Raw genomic sequence first — 22,617 nt, 5'->3', positions numbered from 1 at the left:
AAACCTTACCACCGTCCAGTTCATTTATCCACCCCCCACCTTTATAGTATAATTGTCTAAATATTCTCTCTACATACTTTGAGAACTGTACTAGACAATGTTGTAATTTTTGCTTCAACCACAAACATTATAAAACTCAAGAGAAGGATAGTTTATTATATTTACCCATATTTTATTCTTATTCTTCCCTTATTCCTGATGTCCCAACATTCCTTTTGTTCATTTCCTTTCTGTTTAAAGAACTTCCTTTAGCCATTCTTTTAGGGTAAGTCTGCTGGTGATCAATTCTCTTAGTTTTCCTTCATTTGAGAATGTCTTGGTTTCACCTTCATTCGTGAAGGATATTTTCACTTGATATAGAATTCTGGTTTGACAGTACTTTTCTTTCTGCACTTGAAAAATGTGCTACTTTCTTCTGGCCTCCATGGTTTCTGGTGAGAAATCTGCTCTCATTCAAATAGTTGCTCCCCTGTATGTAATCAGTCATCTCTTTTCCAGTTGCTGTCAAGATTTTTCTTTGTCTTTATTCCCAAAGTTTGATTATGATGTGCATGGGCATGGATTTCTTTTGGTTTATGCTGTTTGGAGTTTGATCAGCTTCTTGAATCTAGGTTTATATCTTCTGCCAATTTGGGGATGTTTTCAGCCATTATTTCTTCATCTATTTTTTCAGCTCCACCTTCTTTCTCCTCTTCTTTTGCGACTTCAAATGCATGAATGTTAGATCTTTTGTTATTTCCCCACAGGTCCCTCAGACTCTTCTCTTTTTTTCAGTATGTATTCTTTCTTTTGATCAGATTGGGTAGTTTCTTTTGTTCACAAATTCTTTTTATTGTGTTAATTCCATTCTTCTATTGAGCCTCTCCCATGAGTTTGTCATTTCAGTTATTGTATTATTCCATTTCAGATTTTTTATTTGGTTATTCTTTACATCCTCTATCTGCTGAAACTTTCCATTTGTCTCAAAAGTGTTTGTAATTTCTTATTGAAGCACTTTTATGATGGCTGCTTTAAACCCCTTGTCAGATGATTCCAACATCTGTGTCATCTCAGTGTTGGTGTCTATTGACTGTCTCTTCTCATTCCCAGTTCTTAGTATGATGAGTGATTTTCTATTATATTCTGGACTTTTTTGGTATTATATTATCAGACAGTAAGTCTTATTTAAATCTGTTTTAGCAGGCCTCTGTAGTAACCAGGCCAGTGGGGAGGTGGGGCACTGACTCTGTACCACCAGTTGCAGAATTCCTAGGCTTCCCATCTTAACTTCTGTTAGTCTCTAGGAAGAAAGTTCTGTTATCTCTCTGGGACAGGAGAGGGGTGTCTCCCTACTACTTGGTGGGGGTGGAAATCCCCACCCTGTTGCCTCTACTGATAGCAGCAGGGGTGGTGGTGGTGGTAAGGGGTACTACATTACTCATGGGTGGTGGTGACAGTCCAGGCTCCCTACCCAGTCTGTGCTGATCCCACATTAAGGAGGAGGGATACTTTGTTATTGTTGGGTGGGAGTGGATGTCAGGGCCTCTAAGGTGATGTCCGCTGATGCCACAACAGTTGCTCTTTTCAAAAAAAAAACCACTTTATACATCTTTTATGAAATATAATTCTTATACCATACAGTTCATCTACTTAAAATGTATAATTTAGTAGGTTTTAGTCTAGTCACAGAGTTGTATAACCGTAACTACAGTCTAAATGTGGAATTTCATCACCCCAGAAAGAAACCCTCTACCAAGGGCGCCTGGGTGGCTCAGTTGGTTAAGTGACTGCCTTCGGCTCAGGTCATGATCCTGGAGTCCCTGGATCGAGTCCCGCATTGGGCTTCCTGCTCGGCAGGGAGTCTGCTTCGTCCTCTGACCCTATCCCCTCTCAGGTGTTCTCTCTCTCTCATTCTCTCTCTCTCAAATAAATAAATAAAATCTTTAAAAAAAAAAAAAAAAAGAAACCCTCTACCAATTAACAGTAACTCCCTAATTCCCCGACTCCCAGCCCCTGGCAACCACTAATCTAACTTCTGTCTCTATGGATTTGCCTGTTCTGGACATTTCATATAAATGGAATCATACAACATACAGCCTTTTGTGTCTGACTTCTTAAACTTAGCATAATGTTTTCAGGGTTCATCCATGTTGTAGCATGTGTCAGTAGTTCATTTATTTTAATGACTGAATGATATTCCATTGTATGGGTATATCACATTTTATTATCCATTCATTAATTAATGGACATTGGGGTTGTCTCCATCTTTAGAGTATTATGAATACTATGAACATTCATGTACAAGTTTCTGTGTGGACATACGTTTTCAGTTGTCTTGAGTATACACCTAGGTGTGGAATTGCTGAGCCATATGGTAACCCTAGTTAACCATCTGAAGAAATACCAGGCTGTTTTCCAAAGGGGCTTCATCAGTTTACACTCCCACTACCAATGTAAGAGAGTATTTGAAATGTGTTACTGCTGTGGGCGCCAGAGACTTCCTTCTAATTCTTCTGGTGACTTTGTTTTTGTCTCCTGTCTTGGATTAGAATCTTCCCTTTGTGCTTGTCCTCAGAGAGATTCTGTCTTTTGCAGCTCTCCCAGTATAAGCCATAGTTATTATCACTGGAGGCTTTAGCATGGTGGTAGAGTACTGGGGAACTAACCTTCTGATTACTCTCAGTCCTTGAGATGTGTAGTGGTTCTGTTTCTGGGGGTGAGATGGGGAAGTGGACTTTAGGGGTAGGGCTTTTTTTTTGTCCCTGCCTCCTATTCCCCTATCTGCCTGTAGCCAGTATCTTCTGGTATGCTCAGTCTCTGTCCTTAAGGTTCTCCCTCCTCTAGATTAAGGCTTTTTTCCCTTGTGTAACACAGGGAGGCTGAGCTTGGGTGCTTTGCCCTTCTTCCCAGCACTAGTGAAATTACACCAGTGCCCTCACCTGATAGCCTTCCCATGCAGGTGAAGCTTTTTGTTTGTTCAGTAAGAGAGCCAGGACACAGAGCACCAGGGACTCAGACAGCACCACTTGAAGGGGGGGGCCTTCTCCAGGTTTTCCACCATCTTCCCTATAAGAGCCTAGTTGGGTTTCTAGAGAAAAAGCTTACAAGAGGGTTGGAACCCCCTCTTACTATAGCCCTCAGGAACTTCATTCTTTCTTGGTTGTCCTCACTTTGCCCCCAGCAATTTGTCAAAAGTTCTGGGTTAAATGTTCCTGCTGTGGCTTCTGCCCCAGGTAAGCAAAAGCTCCTGTCCTTGTGTCTCCCTGCAGGCGTGTTCATCCTTCCTTGAGTTGGCCATTTGTCCCGCGACTCATTTCTCTAAAGGGTTCGTGAAAAAATCGTTAATTTGCTCCCTATCTTGCCTTTTTCCTCTTGTAAGGATGGGAGTTTCTTTTTTTCTGACTGAAACCTTTTGTTTGTAATGGGAGTTTGTCACTGAAATGCAGTGTAAATGATTGTTTTCACTGGGGCTTTATCAGCTGCATTAATAGGTACGTATTTTCTTCGATGTTTAGTGCTTCATTGGTATTCTTGTTTATGCCTACCCCTGATTTATCCTCTAGAGAAGAGTTTTTGGGGTGTGTGAATTCCACGTATGGTTCAGGGGCTTTGGTAGTTTCTGCAAATTGTATACAGGCTTTTGAGGGTATGTTTTTAATGTGTGTTTGTGTGTATGTGTATGCTAGTGCCTTCATCTGATTCTCAAAAGGGCCCATACTCTTAGAGATGTTTTTCAAAAGCCATTGCCCTAGAAAAAGCACATAGTACTAGACGACTAATTTGAATGTATTAAAAAGTCTTCTATTCTTTCTCAAAAGCCAGGATATTTTCACATACATTAGTCCGACTGGTCTATAAAACATAACCTATCTTAAAGGATTGATGGCGGGCGCCTGGGTGGCTCAGATGGTTAAGCGTCTGCCTTTGGCTCAGGTCATGATCCCAGGGCCCTGGGATCAAGTCCCGCATCGGGCTCCCTGCTCAGCGGGGAGCCTGCTTCTCCCTCTGCCTCTCTCTCTCTCTGTCTCTTATGAATAAATAAAATCTTTAAAAAAAAAAAAAAAAGGATTGACGGCATATCATCTGTAGTTCCATAGTCTCATTTATTATGTCTAAGACTTTCATAGCAACAGAGTCAAAGCTCACATATTTTAACTTGGCAGAGAACACTGCAACACTCTGAAATAGAGCCTGTATTTCTAACATGCTTGATTATTTGGTTTTCTGACCTGCAGGAGATAAAAACTACCAAGCTTGCAAATGCACACTTACTGTACAAAAAAGGGATAGTGAGGGATGGGAGAAAAACTTGCAAAGTAAACCTCAGATGTCATCTCTTGTGTGAAAATTGCCCAGATCTCCAACTCAGACTCAATTGCTCCCCCTCCTCCATCACCGGGATGCACACTACCTCTGTTGGGTAGTGGGTAAGGGAGGTAATCAAACCTACCTAAGTTGCCCAAAAGTACATTGCTTTATGGTAATTGATGTTTCAATTGATGTCACCGCAAAGCCATCAAAAATGTCCTGTTTGTTCTTTGTAAGAAAACTGAGAATTATTTTAAGCTATTTGAAAAATATTTCTGTGAAAAAATATTTACATGATCTTTAAAGTTTTAAACTTAGAAATTGAATAAGCTTTGCTCCTCTGGAGAAATTAACGTGGGACACGGTATTTTGATAATACGGGTACCTTTTGTCATCATATAAGAACAAGTTTGTATTCTTTGCTAGGTTTTCTCTGCTTTAAGTGGTTGATTCTTTTAGGTAACCTGAACATCTTTTTTTTTTATCTTAAGATTGTATAATTCTAAGAAAATCACTTACAGTTAATTCCTTTTGATTAAATATAGTTACCACATTTGCAGCTGTTTTTTGGTGCTGTTGGGATGACACATCTGTTTGTGGTCATTTATGTATAGTTTCATATTTAAGTGACTGTGAATCAGAACTAATCCGTTTCTCTGCTACATTCACATGAACCAGACAGTTTTCCCTTTTGTGTCATACAGGAAGTAAATGTTTTGACTTTTCCTCTAAAAAATGTCACAGAAATGTTCAGACTAGCTATGCTTTAACAAACTGCCCACTGAGAGATGTTAATGAAAGCAGTAAAAGCCAGAGCTGTCCATGAAGGACATTTTCATTTTGTGGCTCTGGCAGGTTAAGCATTGATATTCTAATTGATTCATAGTGAGGCCTCCTTTGTTTCTGCATGCATCTGAGGGGCCAAGATGTACATGCACTGTTGGACTTGGCATAGCTTCTGGGCTGTATGTTAGCCTGTGAATCCCCTCTTTGACCATAAATGAGCAGATATCTGGTAAGTACAAAGCTTTTTTGTTTCAGAAACTTTTGGGGAAACTACCAGTGCATATAAAATAGGCACACAATTAAGAACTTGTAAAACTTCTCAACTTCATTACCTAGGTCAATGTCAACATCTAGAGCCTTCATTCATAATCTTTAATTTAGCATCAAATGCCATGTTTTATTTTGTGAAGTTTCTGCACTACCTTGTGGCCTATAGAGAGTTGGCTAGAGTTTTTGATGGGCCTCTTGCTTGGGAATCCTATCTTTGGGAGCTAAACCATGCATGTTTTAGTTGAGCCATGAACTCACATCTCCTTTATCCCATCAGTAATTACTTTTATGGACTAGATAGATAGGAGAACTTAGCTGTATACTTCTTTCTGCTTTTAGAGGTAAAGCTGAGACTATGATGATGATGATGGTAAAATAATAACCACAGCTAGAATTTATTTAGCAATTACCATGAGCCTAATACCATGCTAAGCCCTTTACATGAATTGAGCCATTTAATTCTTATAACAACCTCTATGAGGTGTTGTTGTTATCCCCATTTTACAGATGAGTAAACTGAGACACAGAATTTAAATAATTTGTCCCAAAGTGGTTGGTGAAACCAGTAGACCAATTTGGGTAGTGTGTCCCTGGGCCCATATTCCTTTCTTTAAAGATTTTTAATTTCATTTTTGACTGTATAAGACATTTGCCTGGTGCAGACATCCAGCTGTGACACAAAACACATTCAGAGAGATCTAGCTTTTGTCTTTCTCTCCTCACTGTGTTCTCCCCCACTCCCAGAGGTAGCCATTTTTTAAAAAAAGCTTTTGGTTTATCCTTTTATTGTTTCTTTATGAAAATACACAAATATGTGCATATGTGTATGCCACCATATGTGTATAGAACTCACACCTCTCTACCCAGGATACATTAACGCTATTTTGTTTGCCTGTATTCTTTTTTTAAAAACCCCCCAAATTCCTTTTCTTATCAAAAGCAGATTCATGAGACCAGTTTGGTAAATATATTTCATATCACTTTGCAGATATCTGCTTGAGTACTGAACTGACATTCCTATCCCTTCTTCAGCATTTTATGTTCTGCCTCATGCTTGGGATGTTTCTACAGCAAGATAAAGCAGACTCTTGTGCTCTGCCTTAAGTAAAAGTGCTTCTCTAGAAACCTTGGATTTGATGCTATTTAATCTGGCTATGTTATAAAATTGAAATCAGGCTTATCATATAGGTCTGCTGTTTTTCTCTAAAGGTGGAAGGAAAATTATAATAGTCATTAGATCTAGCCTTCATTCTTCATTTTAAGAAAAATAGGTCTGAATTGATTGGTGTTCCTGCCATCTGAGGTTTCCCAGACTTCACAGAATGTCTGTTCCCTGGAGATTTGGTATTTCTGAAGCTGTGGACAAGGGCCAGATTTCACTGGCCTCTGCTTTTATATGTCTTTGTCTAGAGTCTTCAAGTTACTCTTCTGTTTGGTAAACATGTGTATTAGTTTCCTAGGGCTGCTGTAACAAATTACCACAAACTGGGTGGCTTAAAACAACCGGAATTTATTTTCTCACAGTTCTGGAGGCCAGAAGTCCAACATTGGCTAGGCTGTGCTCCCTCCCAAGACTTTAGGGGAGATTCCATCCTTTGCCACTTCCAGGTTCTGATGACTGTCAGCATTTATTGACTTGTGGATCAGTGAGTCACTCTAGTCTGTCTCCATGGTCACACTGCCTCCTCCTTTTCTGTCTTAAATCTCTCTCTGCCTTTCTTTTGTAAGGATACTTGTCATTGGATTTAGGGCCCACCCAGATGTTCTAGGATGATCTCTTCACCTTAGAATCCTTAAATTATTTATCTCTGCAAAGATCCCTTTTCCAAATCAGGTAACATTCATAGATTCCAGAAATTAGGATGTAGACATATCTTTTGGGGGGGGCGCCGTTCAACCCACTGCAGTATGTTTCTAGGCTACTTAGGAAACTATACAGAACAGATTTTTATAAGCAGTTATATCAAATATAAAGACATGGCTTAAGCTACATGATGAGATGGTGTGACATTATTAAGCCCTAAGCATGGTTTGCAATCAGTTGATTTATTTTGTGAAGTGTATCACATGGGAAACAATGAAATATTTTAGGAGGTTGAAAATACTTAGCCCTAGTATTCTTTCCAAATCTAAAGTAGGATTTCCCATAGCACTCTCTTTCCCAAAGACAGTAGTTTATTTAGCACAATTGTAAATTGCCACCACTACTTAACCACTGGCTCATTAAAGGCACTCTAGTCTTTTATAGAAATGGACCAGTGTTCAGGAAAAGGGTGATTGAGTTTCTCCCCCTAGCCATCCAGAACACTGAGCTCTATGCAAAACATGTTAAATGGATATGACTGTGATCTCTCTTACCCCTTATACAAAGCATTATGTAATAAACCACCAGGTTTTTTTTTTTCTGTAGACAGCTTTCTCCCTGCACAGCACCCAATTAACTTTAATTGGCTAGGATTCTTGGTAGGGAGGTCATTTTGTTGCCACCTGGCCACCAGCATGCTTAAGGTTGGTTTCCTTCTCTACTTTGCTCAGATCATATTAATTCTTAATCTTCCCTAAGTGAAAAAGCAACAGGCATTTGCAGAGCTGTCCCTGCAAAGAAGCAAATGGAATGAGTCTTTATTCATTTAAATGGCATCATTTGATTATGTGATAGTTCAGTCCTATACTCTGAAATGTCAGTTTAAACAGAACTGCACCAATGGAGAATTACTGCCTTATTGGATCACGCTCTGTGCCTCTACTTTCATGTTACATAAAATTTGAACAGTGTTTCTCCTCAGAGAACCTTTATTAGCATTAAAGGCTAAAATGTTTGATGGGTAGCATTTTTCCTTTGATCTTCCGGAAATGTGGACATGTTTATTTTCCACCTGCCAGTGGATGGTTGATTTTTTTCAGAATTAGAAATGAGTAGATGAGGTATATACCGGTGTATGTATACTTTCATGTGAAAGTGTGTTCCCTCATTCCTTAGACTTCAGCTGGGTCTTCATCACTGACATCATTGCCAAGTTAGCTTAAGACCTCTTACATACTTTTTTCTGTTGTTGAAAAGGGCAGAATCACAAAGCTTAGGCTTCCACAGCCATTTAAGTCGTGTGTCCAGGCTGGTGAGCATATTTCCATGCCCCTTAGTCACCCAGGGACCCTTTCAACCAGAGGATAACAGTACATCAAACTTCAGATGGATCCTCGTTCCAATATTGTCAGTGCCTAATTGTGCTTAGAGTGCAGAAAATGAACTATGGGAAATCTCTTTGTTTCCCCAAGTCCAAGTTGTTTCTGTATTCATATCATCATCCTCTACCTCTGGCCTTTGAACTTTTCACACAGCTGGGGCTCCCTTGCCAGGGGTAGGGTTAAGGCTCACACTGGGGTCCTCTTGGCTGCCACAATAGACATTTCATTCCTATCCTCCTCACCCCTGAGGAACTCACTGAGAACAATAAAAACTGATAAACCAGATAGGTTAAAAAAGAAAATGAAACTGAGGACATTTTTAAAGATCAGAGTACAAAGATAACAAATAGACTACAACTATAAACCTTCTTAAATGCAAAAAAATGTAATTAAAAGAGCAAACAATACACATCTGATAGAGACAGATGCATAAGGAAATTAACACATAATTATCAATATGACAGAGTTGAGACCAAATATCTGAGACATGCCAATAAATATTATGAATGGGCTTAACATCTATTAAAGAAAAAAATTTTTACGGCTCACAAAACAAGATGCAACTATATGCTGTATACACTATACCTGAAACACCTATTCAGAAAGGCTAAAAATAGAGATGGACAAAGGTATACCAGGAAAATGGTAGGAGGAGGAGTGAGCCTGATCTCAAAGTAGAAATCAATCAAGCCCCCCAAAACAAAGAAGCCTTTTTAGTGCTAAACACCACAATTCACCGTGAAGATGTGATACTTAGGAATATCTATACACTGAATAACACAGCAACCACCTCCATGGAGCAAAAACCATGGAAGAGTCAAGGAGACGTAGGTAGAAACGCACTAATTGTAGGAGGCTTTCATATACCTCTCTCAGTATCAGACAGAGTAAGTGAACAAAAAAATAAGTGAGGAGATAGTTATAAACAACTTAAGCAGCTTAGTAAGGTACAGATGATGAATATACATCAAACTTGAAACTTTGATATTAGAGATAATAGAGAATGCACCTTCTCAAATGTCTATGATACACATACGAAATATGACCAACTATTAAGTCACAAGGAAAACAGTGATTTCCATTATTACATGGACATATAAACAATACTCTGGTCACAATGCTGTAAAATCAGAAATTACAAAAACAGAAAGGTCCTTTCCTATGGAAATTTTAAAACCTATTAAACAACTCTTGGGTGAAAAGGGAAATACAAACTGAAATCATGGATTTTTTAAAATAATGAAAGTTTAAAACATTCCATCTCAGTTGTTTGCTCCATGTCTTAAATTATATGATAAGAAAAAGGAGGCAAGCTTTGTTCCACCTACTCTTGATAAATTTTCTTATAAAAAGTATTTTAATTCTCAATGTTTCTAATGTTTAATTACTGTATACTAAAATATCGATTATATTTTTCATTTTTATACACTTATAGCCAACAATAAGAGTTTCTTATATTTTGACAAAAATGTTTAAAGGTCATAGAAAAATCATAATTTTCCCCATTAGTTATTAAGATTGCTTTTCACAGTTTCCACACGCACTGTCATTTTCTGATCCCAAGCTTCTGTGCAAAGTAGAACTGGGTATACTTTGCAAGCCTCTGCAGAAATAAATTTGATAAACTGGATAAAACAGATAACTTCCTATGGAAATACAGATTACCAAAATTGACTCCATTAGAGGTAGAAAGCTTAAAGTGATCAATTTCTAAAGAAGTAGAGAATATTATTAAGCAACTACCCCACAGTGAAAGCACCAAGTCCGGATGGTTTCCTGGGGACCGGATAGTCCCAATAATTCTCAGGTTATTCTAGAGCATTGTAACAGAATGAAAATGTTCTAATTCCTTTTTATTTTTTTCTAATTCCTTTTACGAAGCATGCATAACACTGATACCTAAACCTAAAAGACAAAGACAATTTTAAAAAAAGAAAGGAAACTTCAGATAAATATCACTCATGAATATGACACAAAAATACTAAATAAAATATTAGAAGACTGAATACAGTACCATATTTAACAAATGTATCATGACCAAATGACATTCATTCCAGAAATGCAAGTTTGTTTTGGTATTAAGAAGTACAATATAATCGGGTGCCTGGGTGCCTCAGTCAGTTGAGCGTCTGCCTTCGGCTCAGGTCATGATCCCAGGGTCCTGGGATCGAGCCCTGCATCGGGCTCTCTCCTCCGCGGGAAGCCTGCTTCTCCCTCTCCCACTCCCCCTGCTTGTGTTCCCTCTCTCGCTGTGTCTCTCTCTGTCAAATAAATAAATAAAATCTTTAAAAAAAATAAAATATAGGGGTGCCTGGGTGGCTCAGTTGTTAAGCGTCTGCCTTCAGCTCAGGTCATGATCCCAGGGTCCTGGGATCGAGCCCCACATCGGGCTCCCTGCTCAGTGGGAAGCCTGCTTCTCCCTCTCCCACTGCCCCTGCTTATGTTCCCTCTCTCACTATGTCTCTCTCTGTCAAGTGAATAAATAAAAAATCTTTAAAAATATATATATAATCATACAGCATATTAATATATCTAAGGAAAATAATTATACAATTATTCTCATATACACTGAAGAAGCCTTTAACAAAACTCAGTACCCAGGCATTCAAAAACATTCAAGAATAAAGGAGAACTGTAAGATAATTTAACATAGATACTATATATCTACCATAGTCTTCAACCTAGGATCTTAATGAAGAACACTAGAATCATTTCCCCCAATTTCAGGAAGAAGGCAGATATTGTCGACTATCCCCATTACTATTCCAAATATTAGTACAGTATTTGCCAGTGCAATTAAACAAGAGAAACCAATTAGAGACCTAAGACTAGGTAAAGAAGATGTGAAACTCTCTTTGCAGATGATATGATAATATATCTAGAAAACCACAGGAAAATCAATGATAAAACTAACTCAGGCAATAAAAGAATTCAATAAGGTAGTGGGATATGAAGTTAACATATAAAATCAATAGCTTTTATAAACGGGGGATATAAACATGCCTGGGGCATGTCGTGATGTAGGAAATTAAGAAAATACTCAAAAAAGGATGGGATGTGTTGAAAGAGTAGAGGCGCGAGCCAACACAAAAGAGCTCCCAGTGATCAAAAGTGGAACAATTTGAGCCACAAAAAAAAAAAAATACTGGCTTATAACCCAAAGAATAAAATAGATATCCACAAGTCTATAATGATATAACTAAATAATTGAATAAATAAACAAATAAGGGGGAAGAAGGGACAGCTCTTTCTTACAGAGGAATTCCAATTAATAAATGTAGAAGGACTAAGGGAAATAGAAAATCACCATTATGATACCACAGCAATAATTCCTGCAAGCAAGATACCCGCCAGTGGATGCTAAAATTAGCTCATGACAGTTTGAGGAGAAACAGGATGTTTTTATAATCTTAAAGTATCTCTTCTGAGATGTTTATTAATTACAAAGGGAAATACAGTAACCTAACAGTGGAGAAAACCAGCAAGACACTACCTTAACCAAGTGATCAAGTTTAACATCACCACTGATAGGACATCGGCATTATATGTCCCTGATATAATGGAATGAGAAGGAGACAGCATCATTTCTGTGGCATTCTTGCCAAAAATGAGTAAAATTTTAATCATGAGAAAACATCAGACAAACCCAAATTGTAGGGATAGTCTCTAAAATACATGACCAGTTCTCTTCAAAAGTGTCAAGGTCTTGAAAGACAAATACAAAGAAACTGTCACAAATTGGAGAATACTAGGAGACATGACAAGTAATTGCAATGTGGGATCCTGGATTTAATTCTGGAACGGAAGGATATTAACCAGAAAATTAGTAACATTTTAATAAGGTCTGTAGATTAATTAATAGTATTGTAGCAATGTTAACTTTTTGGTTTAGGTCATTATACTCTGGTTATGTAAGATGTTAACATTAGAAGAAACTATATGAAGGGTATATGGGAGCTCTGTACTATCTTTGTAACTTTTCCATATGTCTAAAATAATTTCTAAGTAGGGGCACTTGGGTGGCTCAGTTAAGCATCTGACTCTTGATTTCGGTGCAAGTGGTGAACTCAGGTTCATGAGATCTAGCCCTGCATCAGGCCCCACGCTGGGCATGGAGCCTGCTTAAGATTCTCTCTCTCCCTCTCCCCTTCCCCCCTCAAAAAAAAAACAAAAACCCGTAATTCCTATCAAAATCTCAAGAAGAAAAAAATAAGATACTAAAATAATTTCTAAGTAAATAAAAAATAAAGTGATACCTAAATAAATAATTAGAAGTTATCAGAGGATACTTAAACTGCTTAATTTGAGAGAGTTACAGATTGTTTTATACAAACTATTTTAGAGTAACCTGTATTGTTAATTTAAATTCAAGGAGCCCTAGAAAATAATTCAAGAAGGATTTATTTACTCTTCATTAAATCCAGAACAAACTGTCAGTACTTCAAACCCTTTCCAAATAGAAGTTGATCTGGCCATTTAGGAAGTTAGAGATATCTCTTGCTGAAGAGTGGGTGAGGATAGTCTTTTTAAAAGTACATTAAATGGTGTTAGTTTCATAGTGATGGTCTTCTCATGATGTGTACAATGTCTTCTCAGGTATTCCGGAAGGACCTCATCAGTGCCATGAAACTTCCAGATTCTCATCATATTAATCCTGACAGCTATTACCTCTTTGCGGATACATGGAAGGAAGAATGGGAAAAGGGAGTCCAGGTACCAGCCAGTCCAGACAGTGTTCCACAGCCTTCCCTCAGGTATATGCATGCTTGTACCTTTGACTTAGGGAATGAATGCCCTTATGGTTATCTGTGTGTTGGTTGGGGAGAGACTGCATGGCTAATTATACATTCATAATACAAAGTCACATACCATGTTCACCAGTTCACTCAGACCAGTGGCAGATGATACCAGGCTAGGGTAGGTCAGTAGTTAAAGTCAAGCTCATTTATTTAGGGATATAATATGTGCCTATTCACAGGGTAAAACTATTTGAAGTCCAATCTGAAATTGTGATAAGGTTTTGGAGAGTGGGATTTCCAAGTCTGACTCAACGATCAGTAGCATTCACTAGTCTTTGAAGAGAAACAGAGCATTAATTACATAGCCTCATAATAATCCTATTAATATATAACCCCATGAGAAGCTGCTTCATTATAATAGGGGCCTCATAGTAATAGAATCTGTAAATAGAGGGCCAAAACATATAGTTTGTAAAATGCATAAACCCAAATGAAAGGGGATGACTAGAATATCAGGTTGACTTATAAGCACATAACCTTCATTTACAAAGACTTGAGAAGAAAGTTTAAGTAGGAGAGGACTTGGGTTTGTGGAAAGGGGAGAGGACTTTTCTGCCAGACAAAGTAGTAAGTTCAGCTCCTCAAGAGTAATGCCTGGTTTGGAAGCCAATTTTCCTTACTGGTCTTTATGTTCCCAGTTCTTTGCACCAAGGCTGGCATGAAATAAAATGCTTGGTATAAGTCTGAGTGAAGGAAGAGAGGAATAGAAGGAATAGCACCAGATAAGGGGACTGGTGGGACCTGCTGCTTACTATGAGAAATACCTCATTGTACATCTGTCTTTTTCTAGTACATGTTACCTTCTTAAAGGGCAAAGATCACGTCCTTGAATTCTGTGCCCCTAGCATTGGGTTCTTAGGTCCTAGTCATGTCCCAGAAATGCTTGTCAGATCACTTCTAGAAACCCGAGCTCAGGCTGTCCACCCACAGAGACTGTCTGTGCTGTTAAGGAAGGCTCCCACAGTCTTGCTCCATACACTTCCTCAGCCTCTCTAGCTCCATCATCATCATCAACACCATCTCCTAGCTCCTAAAAATCAGAACAGCATCATGAATGAACACAAGAGTCAGACATTTTCATGTCCTTCTTGTCAGTATTTTTATATGCCATAGCAGTAACATTGGGGACTCTCTCTCTCTCTCTTCATATATGTATGAACAATCATCACAAATAGAGGAGTGAAAATGCATAAGAAAATGTGATAGTGGGCACATGAAGGCACAATACTGTGTGATTAGAAGAGAAAAGAAAGAAAGACAAGATGTGACTCTAAGCTTCCTAAAAGCAGAGCCCCTACTGTCAAGCAGGAGGTTCTCAGTACACACTTATTGATGTAAGGAAACTAGGACAAAGGAAGCAAACAGGAAAGTGAGTGGATGTTAGGAAAGAAAATTGATGAAGAACCAAGCGATATTATAGATAAGAAAAACAAAATGAGGCTAAGAAGGGAAGGGCATAAAAACAAAGAAGGTTAGGGAATAACAGTAAGTAGGAAGGGCTAATAAACCTTCTATTTTAACCACTTGCCTTTCCTATACAAAATGTAAAAAGATTTTTTCCTTTTCTCAAGAACGTGATTGAATGAGTTTATTGTAAGTAAACATGCATTACAACTAACAGGTGACACTTGTAAATCAAACTAGGAAAATGGGAGGTAGGGGGATTTCACTAAGTTCCTCAGTTAAATCTGTCACATGACCAGGATGGACTTTTATAAATGTGCAACTTGCTTTTTTTTAAGATTTTTAAAATTGACATCTAATTGATACAAATTTTTTTATCAAGAAAGAATTCATATACCCTAAAATTCACCCTTTTAAATTGCATGACGGTTTTTAGTATATTCACACTTATGCAGCTATCACCACTATGTAAATCCAGAACATTTTCATTACCCCAGAAAGAAACCCCACATCTGTTAGCAGTTACTCCTCATTTTCCCCTTCCCCTGGCTCCTGGCAATCACTGTATTAGTCTGCTAAGGCTGTCATAACAAAATACCACAGACTGGGTGGCTTAAAAAACTGAAATTTATTTTCTCACAGTCTGAAGGCTAGAAGTCCGGGATCAAGTTGCCATCAGGATTGGGGTCCAGTGAAGCCTCTCTTCCTGGCTTGTAGACAGCTACCTTCTCACTGTGTTCTCACATGGCCTTTCTTCTGGGAACATAGGGAGAGAGAGACAGAGACAGAGAAGAGACAGAGAGATGGAGATCTGGTGTCTCTTCCTCTTCTTATAAGGACACCAACCCTACCAGATTAGGTCCCCACTCTATGACCTCACTTAACCTCTGTTATCTCCTTATAGGCCCCATCTTCAAATGTAGTCACACTGGGAGTTAGGGCTTCAGTATAAAAATTTGGGGAGAACACAATTCAGTCTATAACAACCACTAATCTACTTTCTTTCTCTGTGAATTTGCCTATTCTGGACATTTCATATAAGTGGATTCGTACAACGTGTGGCCTCTGAGTCTGACTTCTTTTATGCAGCATAATATTTTCAAGGTTTATCCATGTTGTAGTATGTATCAGTATTTTGTTAACTTTTTATGGCCAAATAATATTCCTTTGTATGGATAAGACCACATTTTGTTAATCAGTTGATAGATGTTTGGGTTGTTTCCATGTTTTAGCTATTATGAATAATGCTGCTGTAAACATTCTTGTACAAGGTTTTTGTTTTTTTTTTAAAGAGTATTTACTTGAGAGGGAGCAAGAGCACAAGCAGGGTTAGAGGCTCCCTCTCAAATAAATAAATAAATAAATACTCTTTAAAAACCATGAGAGACTATGGACTCTGAGAAACAAACAGGGTTTTAGAGGGGAGGGGGGAGGGGGGATTGGTTAGCCTGGTGATGGGTATTAAGGAGGGCACGTACTGCATGGAGCACTGGGTGTTATACGAAAACAATGGATCGTGGATCACCACATCAAAACTAATGATGTATTGTATGGTGACTAACATAACATAATAAAATTAAATAAATAAATAAATAAAATAAAAAATAAAAAAAATTTTAGAAAAAAGGAGAAACAGACTCCCTTCTGAGCAGGGAGCCTGATGCGGGGCTTGATCCCAAGACTCTGGGATCATGACCTGAGCCGAAGGCAGACGCTTAACCAACTGAGCCACCCAGGCGCCCCTCTTCTACAAGTTTTTGAGTAGACTTATGTTTTCATTTCTCTTGGGTATACACCTAGGGGTAGATTTACTGAGTCATATGGTAGCTATATCTTTAACATTTTGAGGAACTGTCAAACTGTTTCTCAGAGTATCTGCATCATTTTACATTCCTACCAGCAATGTATGAGGGTTCCATTTTTCTCCCTGTCTTCAACCAACACTTGTTATTCTCTGTCTTTTTTATTATAGCCATCCTAGTGGGTCTGAAGTATATCTCACTGTAAGTTTAATTTGCATTTGCCTAATGGCTAATGATGTTTGGGCATCTTTTCTTCATGTGCTTAGTAGCCATTTGTATATTCTTTTTGAAAGAGAGTTTTTCTACTCTACTACAAAGAGAAGAAGCCTTTATGTGACTTGTTTCTCTTCCTATGAAACACTACTGTTCAGACAGCCAAAGTGAATCATCTCAGTTTACTTCTTAGTGTTCCATTACATTCATTTTGGAATAGATGCCCTCAGCTGCTGTAAATCTGACCTGTTGGTGAACAAGGCAACAAAGTCCCCTGACCAGCAGTTTTGGAATGTCCCATTTTTATATAGTACATCCATGTATACCCCCTATATATTTTTTTTTCTTTGGAGAAATTATTCAGATCTTTTCTCCATTTTAAAAATTGGGCTATTTGTTTTTTATTGTTGAGTTCTAAAAGTTCCTTGCATATTCTGGATACAAGTCTCTTATCAGATATATGATTTACAAATATTTTCTCTCCTTCTGTGAGTTGTCTTTTCACTTTCTTGGTGGTGTCCTTGGAAGCACAAAAGTTTTTAATCTTGATGAAATCTAGTTTATCTATTTTTTTCCTTGGTTGCTTGTCCTTTTGGTGTCATATCTAAGGAATCATTACCTAAACCAAGATCTTGACGTTTTACACGTTTTCTCCCAAGAATTTTATAGTTTTGTTTGTTACATTTGGGTCTTTGATCCATTTAACTTTTGTATGTGGTATGAGGTGTTAGGGTCAACTTCATTCTTTTGCATGTGGATATCCATGTGTCCCTGCTCATTTGTTGAGCATCTTCCTTTTTGAAAGTGATAGACACTAAACCCCAACCCCACCCACCTCAGTTCCATGAGTCCCTTATAAGCCAGGCGGCTGTGGAAGAAAACATAGTTCTTGAATCACCAAGAAATCCCAGTTTTATTTTTTTAAATCCTCTCTCTCACAGATCTACCAGGGTGACTTTTTAAGAATTTTTTCCTACTTTGAACTGAGATGTTGATTTCTCTACTTATACTTCACTCTGTCCAAATATGTTCTTTTTCCCCCCACACTGTTATGACAGAACACTGTTTGTGTTCCTTTTTTATTGGTTAATTTTATAACTTTTTGTGTTAGTGTTTCTTTTTGTATGTCTTCATTGTTGTTATTTTCATAAATCATAAAACTCCTAGAAGTTAGGGAGGTGCTTTGTCACAGTTTGGTTATTTACACAACTGAAAGAATATTTAAACAGTTTTTGAAATTAAAAGATAGTAGCTTGATTCTCAAAAGCCGCAAATAAAAGTGTTTTCTTCTGACATAACTGCCAAAGCTAAACAAATGTAAATGTTTTATAATGAGACATTATAATAATTGCTTTTATTTTTTTTAAAGATTTCATTTATTTATTTGACAGAGAGAGAGAGATAGCGAGAGCAGGAACACAAGCAGGGGGAGTGGGAGAGGGAGAAGCAGGCTTCCAGTGGAGCAGGGAGCCCAGTGCGGGACTCGATCCCAGGACCCTGGGATCATGACCTGAGCCGAAGGCAGACACTTAATGACTGAGCCACCCAGGTGCCCCACAATAATTGCTTTTAGATTTAAAACTAGTATCTTCAGGGATCATGTGTTACTTTCATATAAAGAAGAAATGTTAATAATTATTCAATTGTAAAAATTCTCCCTGCCTTACAAATTTTAAAAATCATAAATCAGTGTAAATCAAGAGCATGATGACATTCCTTAGTTCTATGCTAAAGATTTTTAATAAAGACTCTTATAGCAGTTCACAATAGGATATAAACAAAATGTAATTTTGTAAACAAAATCCTCCAATACATTATTTTGGATTGGCTCTTCCATATTAGTTTTGGTAAAATTAAAACCTAATTGGTTAGTTACTTTCTTTTCTACTGGTAGAAATCTCACTTCTCTAGAGAAAATATTCTAAAATGTAAATCTGTTAGAGAAATTTAAGACCGAATCTAATGTAATACAGTATAGTAGTCTCCCACCGCCCATTCCACGGGATATATGTTCCAAGACCCCTAGTGGACACCCAAAACTGTGGATAGTGCCAACCTCTGTGTATACTGTTTTTTCCTATACATACACACCTATGATAAAGCTTAATTTATAAATTAGGTACAATAAAAGATTAACAATTATAACTACGAATAAAATGTCTCAGTTTTAACAGTATTAGTCACGTGAATGTGCTCTCTCAAAATCTCTTACTGTGCTGTATTCACCCTTCTTGTGATGATGTAAGATGATAAAATGCCGACGTGATGAGACAAAGTGAGGTGAGTGGCATGGGCATTGTGACCTAGTATTAGGCTACTGTTGACCAAGTGATACATCAGAAGGAGGATCATCTGCCTCCAGTCCATGGTTGACCATGGGTAACTGAAACCACAGAAAGGGAAACCACAGATAAAGGGGGACTACTGTAGTTATTTAAGTTAAAACATACATGAAAATATTGGGAAATAACTATTTACAAATCCTTCTTTGTATTAGACAAGGTAAGCCATTTACTATAACAAACATCCCCCAAAGTCTCAGCATCTTAACCCTGTGAAGGTTCTGTTCCTTGCACATAGCTCCATCCAGTGTGGGTTGTGATGTGAATCACCTCTGCCCCATGTAGTCCTTCAGGGACTCAGGCTCTTTTTATAAGTGGCTCCTCTATCGGCTAGGTTCATTTCCACTTCCTTCTCTCCCCGCAAAATTCTAAATCCAGTCCGCAAGAAAAGAAAAGACAGCATGGAGGGTTATAGAGGTAGATTGGGGGGGGGCCCCTAGGATTTGAAGTGGTTTATCCACCCATATTCCATTAGCCAGAACTCACTCACTTGGCCCACCTAGCTGCGAAGTAAGGCTGGGGAATGCAGTCTTGTTGTGTGCCTAGATGGAAAGGAAACAGTTTGGTGAACACACAGCATTTCTCTGCTGCTCTTTGATAGTGGCGTTACAAAGGCAAAGCTACATGAGCACAGGAACCTTAGGAACCTTACTGATATTATTCACCACTATAACCGTGTAGTTGATGCTATCCATGATCTGCACTGCCCAGATTCCCATATAGTCTTAGGACCTTTCCACATGATCTCTCGACAGGATAATCTGACTTCTTACATAGCAGCTCTGGGCTCCGAGAGTGAATATTCCAAGAGGTAACAAGTGGAAGCTGCTAGTCTCAAGGCCGGGGCTCAGAAATTGGTACAGCATTATTTCCACCATATTTTACTAGAGCAGTCACAGAGCTCCCAAACTGAAGGGGAGGGAAGTAGACAGAAGGATGATCAGAGGATTTGTGACCATCTTCAATCTATCACAATGGTAATATTTTTAATGTTTGTATTTCAGTTACTTGCCTAAACTAATAAACTGAACACTTGCTTTTTATTTATTACCTAATCTACAAGATTGTCAAAATGCATAAGAATTTTATTTCCTAATGGAATTACAGAAGTAATTTTGGATGTATATAAATTAAATGACTTGATCCCTGGGTGCTATAACAACTGAAAAGTGGGGGAAAGTGACACAGCGGAGTAGGTGAAGCAGATTCTTTCAGAATCTTTGTTCCGGCTTTCAAACCAGCTTTTTCTCTCTGTTGCATTGTCCTTTCTGCAGTTGTCTTGTCTCTTCAGTGTAGTATAGTGAAGGGTGTGTGTGTGTGTGTGTGTGTGTGTGTGTGTGGTGATTGAGGGGAGGGACACAATTACAGAGCCAGCTTGTCCTGTAAGTTACAGCTGTTTACCTAAGTCTGTTGACCACCACAAAGAATTTTGAAAGCAAGTTCAACAAATAAAGATGGGGTTAACTTCATTATGTTTTTAGGTAGACTATGGATAATTTTTTTACACTAGTCAATAATAAACAAGCTTCAGATCGTTCTTTGTTGTTGTTGTTGTTTTAGGTTTTCATTTGTAGATTTAAATTAGTTTCTGTTGCAGTAAGGTTCCAATGGAAGGAAAACGGTGCTTCATGTTTGGTTGAAAGGAAGCATTCATTATAATTTGTATGACAGGAAAGTGGTTGATGTATTTACTGTGTGTGTGTGTATGTTTTTTAACATTATCGGTGAAGTACTGACTTACTGTAAAAACAAATGAATCAGAATACAAAACATTAACCGCATAGTATATATGCTTATACACACACATATCTGTGTATATATAATAAGTGGGAATGTCCTATAACTTGCTTTTTTCACTTAACAGTGTATCATCAATCACTAATGATACTGAAAGAGGGAACAATTAGATATTCAGACAGGCCCCTATTTCTCCTTGGAATGTAAACATTGAACTAACTGGACCACGGAGAGCAGCACTTTGTTCACTAAACTCCAGACTCAAATATATAACCACCAATTCAGCATCTCTATTTGGATGTCCAGTAGACATCTTAGACTTCAGATATCCCCAACTGAACTATTGATCTTCTGAAACTAGTCTCACCTGTAGTCCCATGTTTAACTGATGGCAGATACATTCTTCCTGCTGTAACTGTCTTTTCAGTCTTTAAGGCCAAATTTCTTAGAGTCATCTTTGATTCTTCATTGTCTCATACCCCATATTCAGTCATTTTTTTTATTTAAATTCAATTAGCCAACATATAGTACATCATTAGTCTTAAAGGAGATCTTCTTGGCCCTACTTTCAAAAGGTATTCAGATTCCACATAGTAAGTCAAAGGAAGCATGGCCCTGATGATAAATGGGATCCCAAGCCTGCCTCCCACCCCACTGCTCTACTTCATCCTTATGCCTCCCTCACCTCCCCGCTCTCCTTGGCCCACCCTCCCCACAGCTCCTTTCCTGCTCCGTTCCATGCGGCAGCAGCCTTCCATTCTTGCTTTCAATTTGTACAGAGCACTTTCATACACACATCTTACTTAAAGTTTAAAACAGCCCTTCAGTGGTTTTCCCATTTACTACCGCCCCCAACTTCGCAGCTTCAAGCAACCATGTTATCATACTCATGCATTCTGTGGGACAGAGTGGGGATGGCTTATCTCTGCTCTGTGATATCTAGGGCCTCATCCAGCAAGACTTGAAATTTGGGGGTGACTCAGTGGCTGGGGCTAGAATCATCCGAAGGCTTATGCACTAATGTGTCTGTCACCTGGGCTCTGGGCTGGGCTGATGTAAACTGTACGTGGTTTCACCATGTGTTCTGATTTCCTCACAGCATAAAAGTCTCAGCATAGGTAGACTTTTAGCAGGCCTCGGGCACATGCACGTGCTCCAGCCAACAAGGTGAAAGCTGTATTCCCTTTTATGACCCAGCCTCACACTTCTCGTAGCATCACTTCTGCCGTAGTCTCTTGGTGGGTGGAAAGTCACGAGCCTCCCCTGATTCAAGAGGAGAAATAGACTTCACCACCTGATGAGAGAGTAGCAGAGTCACATTGTAGAAGAGTATGTGAGATTTTGAAAATAGCAATCGTCACCGAGGTTATAATTGTCCTTTGTTTCATAAATGAGGCACGGAGTTTTGTAAGGAAGCAGTCAGCCCGGGTGGCAAGATTAACAAGGGGAAACTTGAGAAACTACTCCTAGAGATACTATTACAAGGGCTTCCTATTTAGGTCGCTTTTAAGATATTTATTTCAAGCCTTTAAAAAATCCATAATGATATGATATTTGTGCAATTTCTGTGCTGTTCACAAAGGATCCTAATCCAATCATGAGGAAATGAAGCATAGTCTCTACCTGCCAGATATTGAGATCAACCAAAGACACACTGCGGACTCAGTTGGGCATAAGATCCAGGAGGAGGCCATAGGTCAGGTTAGAGTGGTTCCAGCTTCCTTTTGTTGCCTCCTGGGTGTCACAGCAGTGTTCACATGGGCCACAAGTAGCTGGCCTCCCCTGGGGAGC

The 22,617-nt window shown here is 38.5% G+C and overlaps 1 protein-coding gene across 2 annotated transcripts in view; it reads left to right on the top strand.

Moving 5' to 3' along the window:
* Positions 1–22,617, top strand: part of JADE3 (jade family PHD finger 3) — a 134,659-nt gene that overhangs the window by 78,779 nt on the left and 33,263 nt on the right. For both annotated transcript variants that reach the window (XM_078065338.1, XM_078065337.1), the window contains exon 5: positions 13,126–13,283. In XM_078065338.1, coding sequence (XP_077921464.1) covers positions 13,126–13,283 — 158 coding nt within the window. The remainder of the gene's footprint in view (positions 1–13,125; positions 13,284–22,617) is intronic.

Source organism: Halichoerus grypus, chromosome X (genome assembly GCF_964656455.1).
Source record: "Halichoerus grypus chromosome X, mHalGry1.hap1.1, whole genome shotgun sequence".
NCBI lineage: Eukaryota > Metazoa > Chordata > Mammalia > Carnivora > Phocidae > Halichoerus > Halichoerus grypus.
Note: the sequence above shows the minus strand (reverse complement) of the source record. Positions and strands in the feature narration are given on the sequence as shown.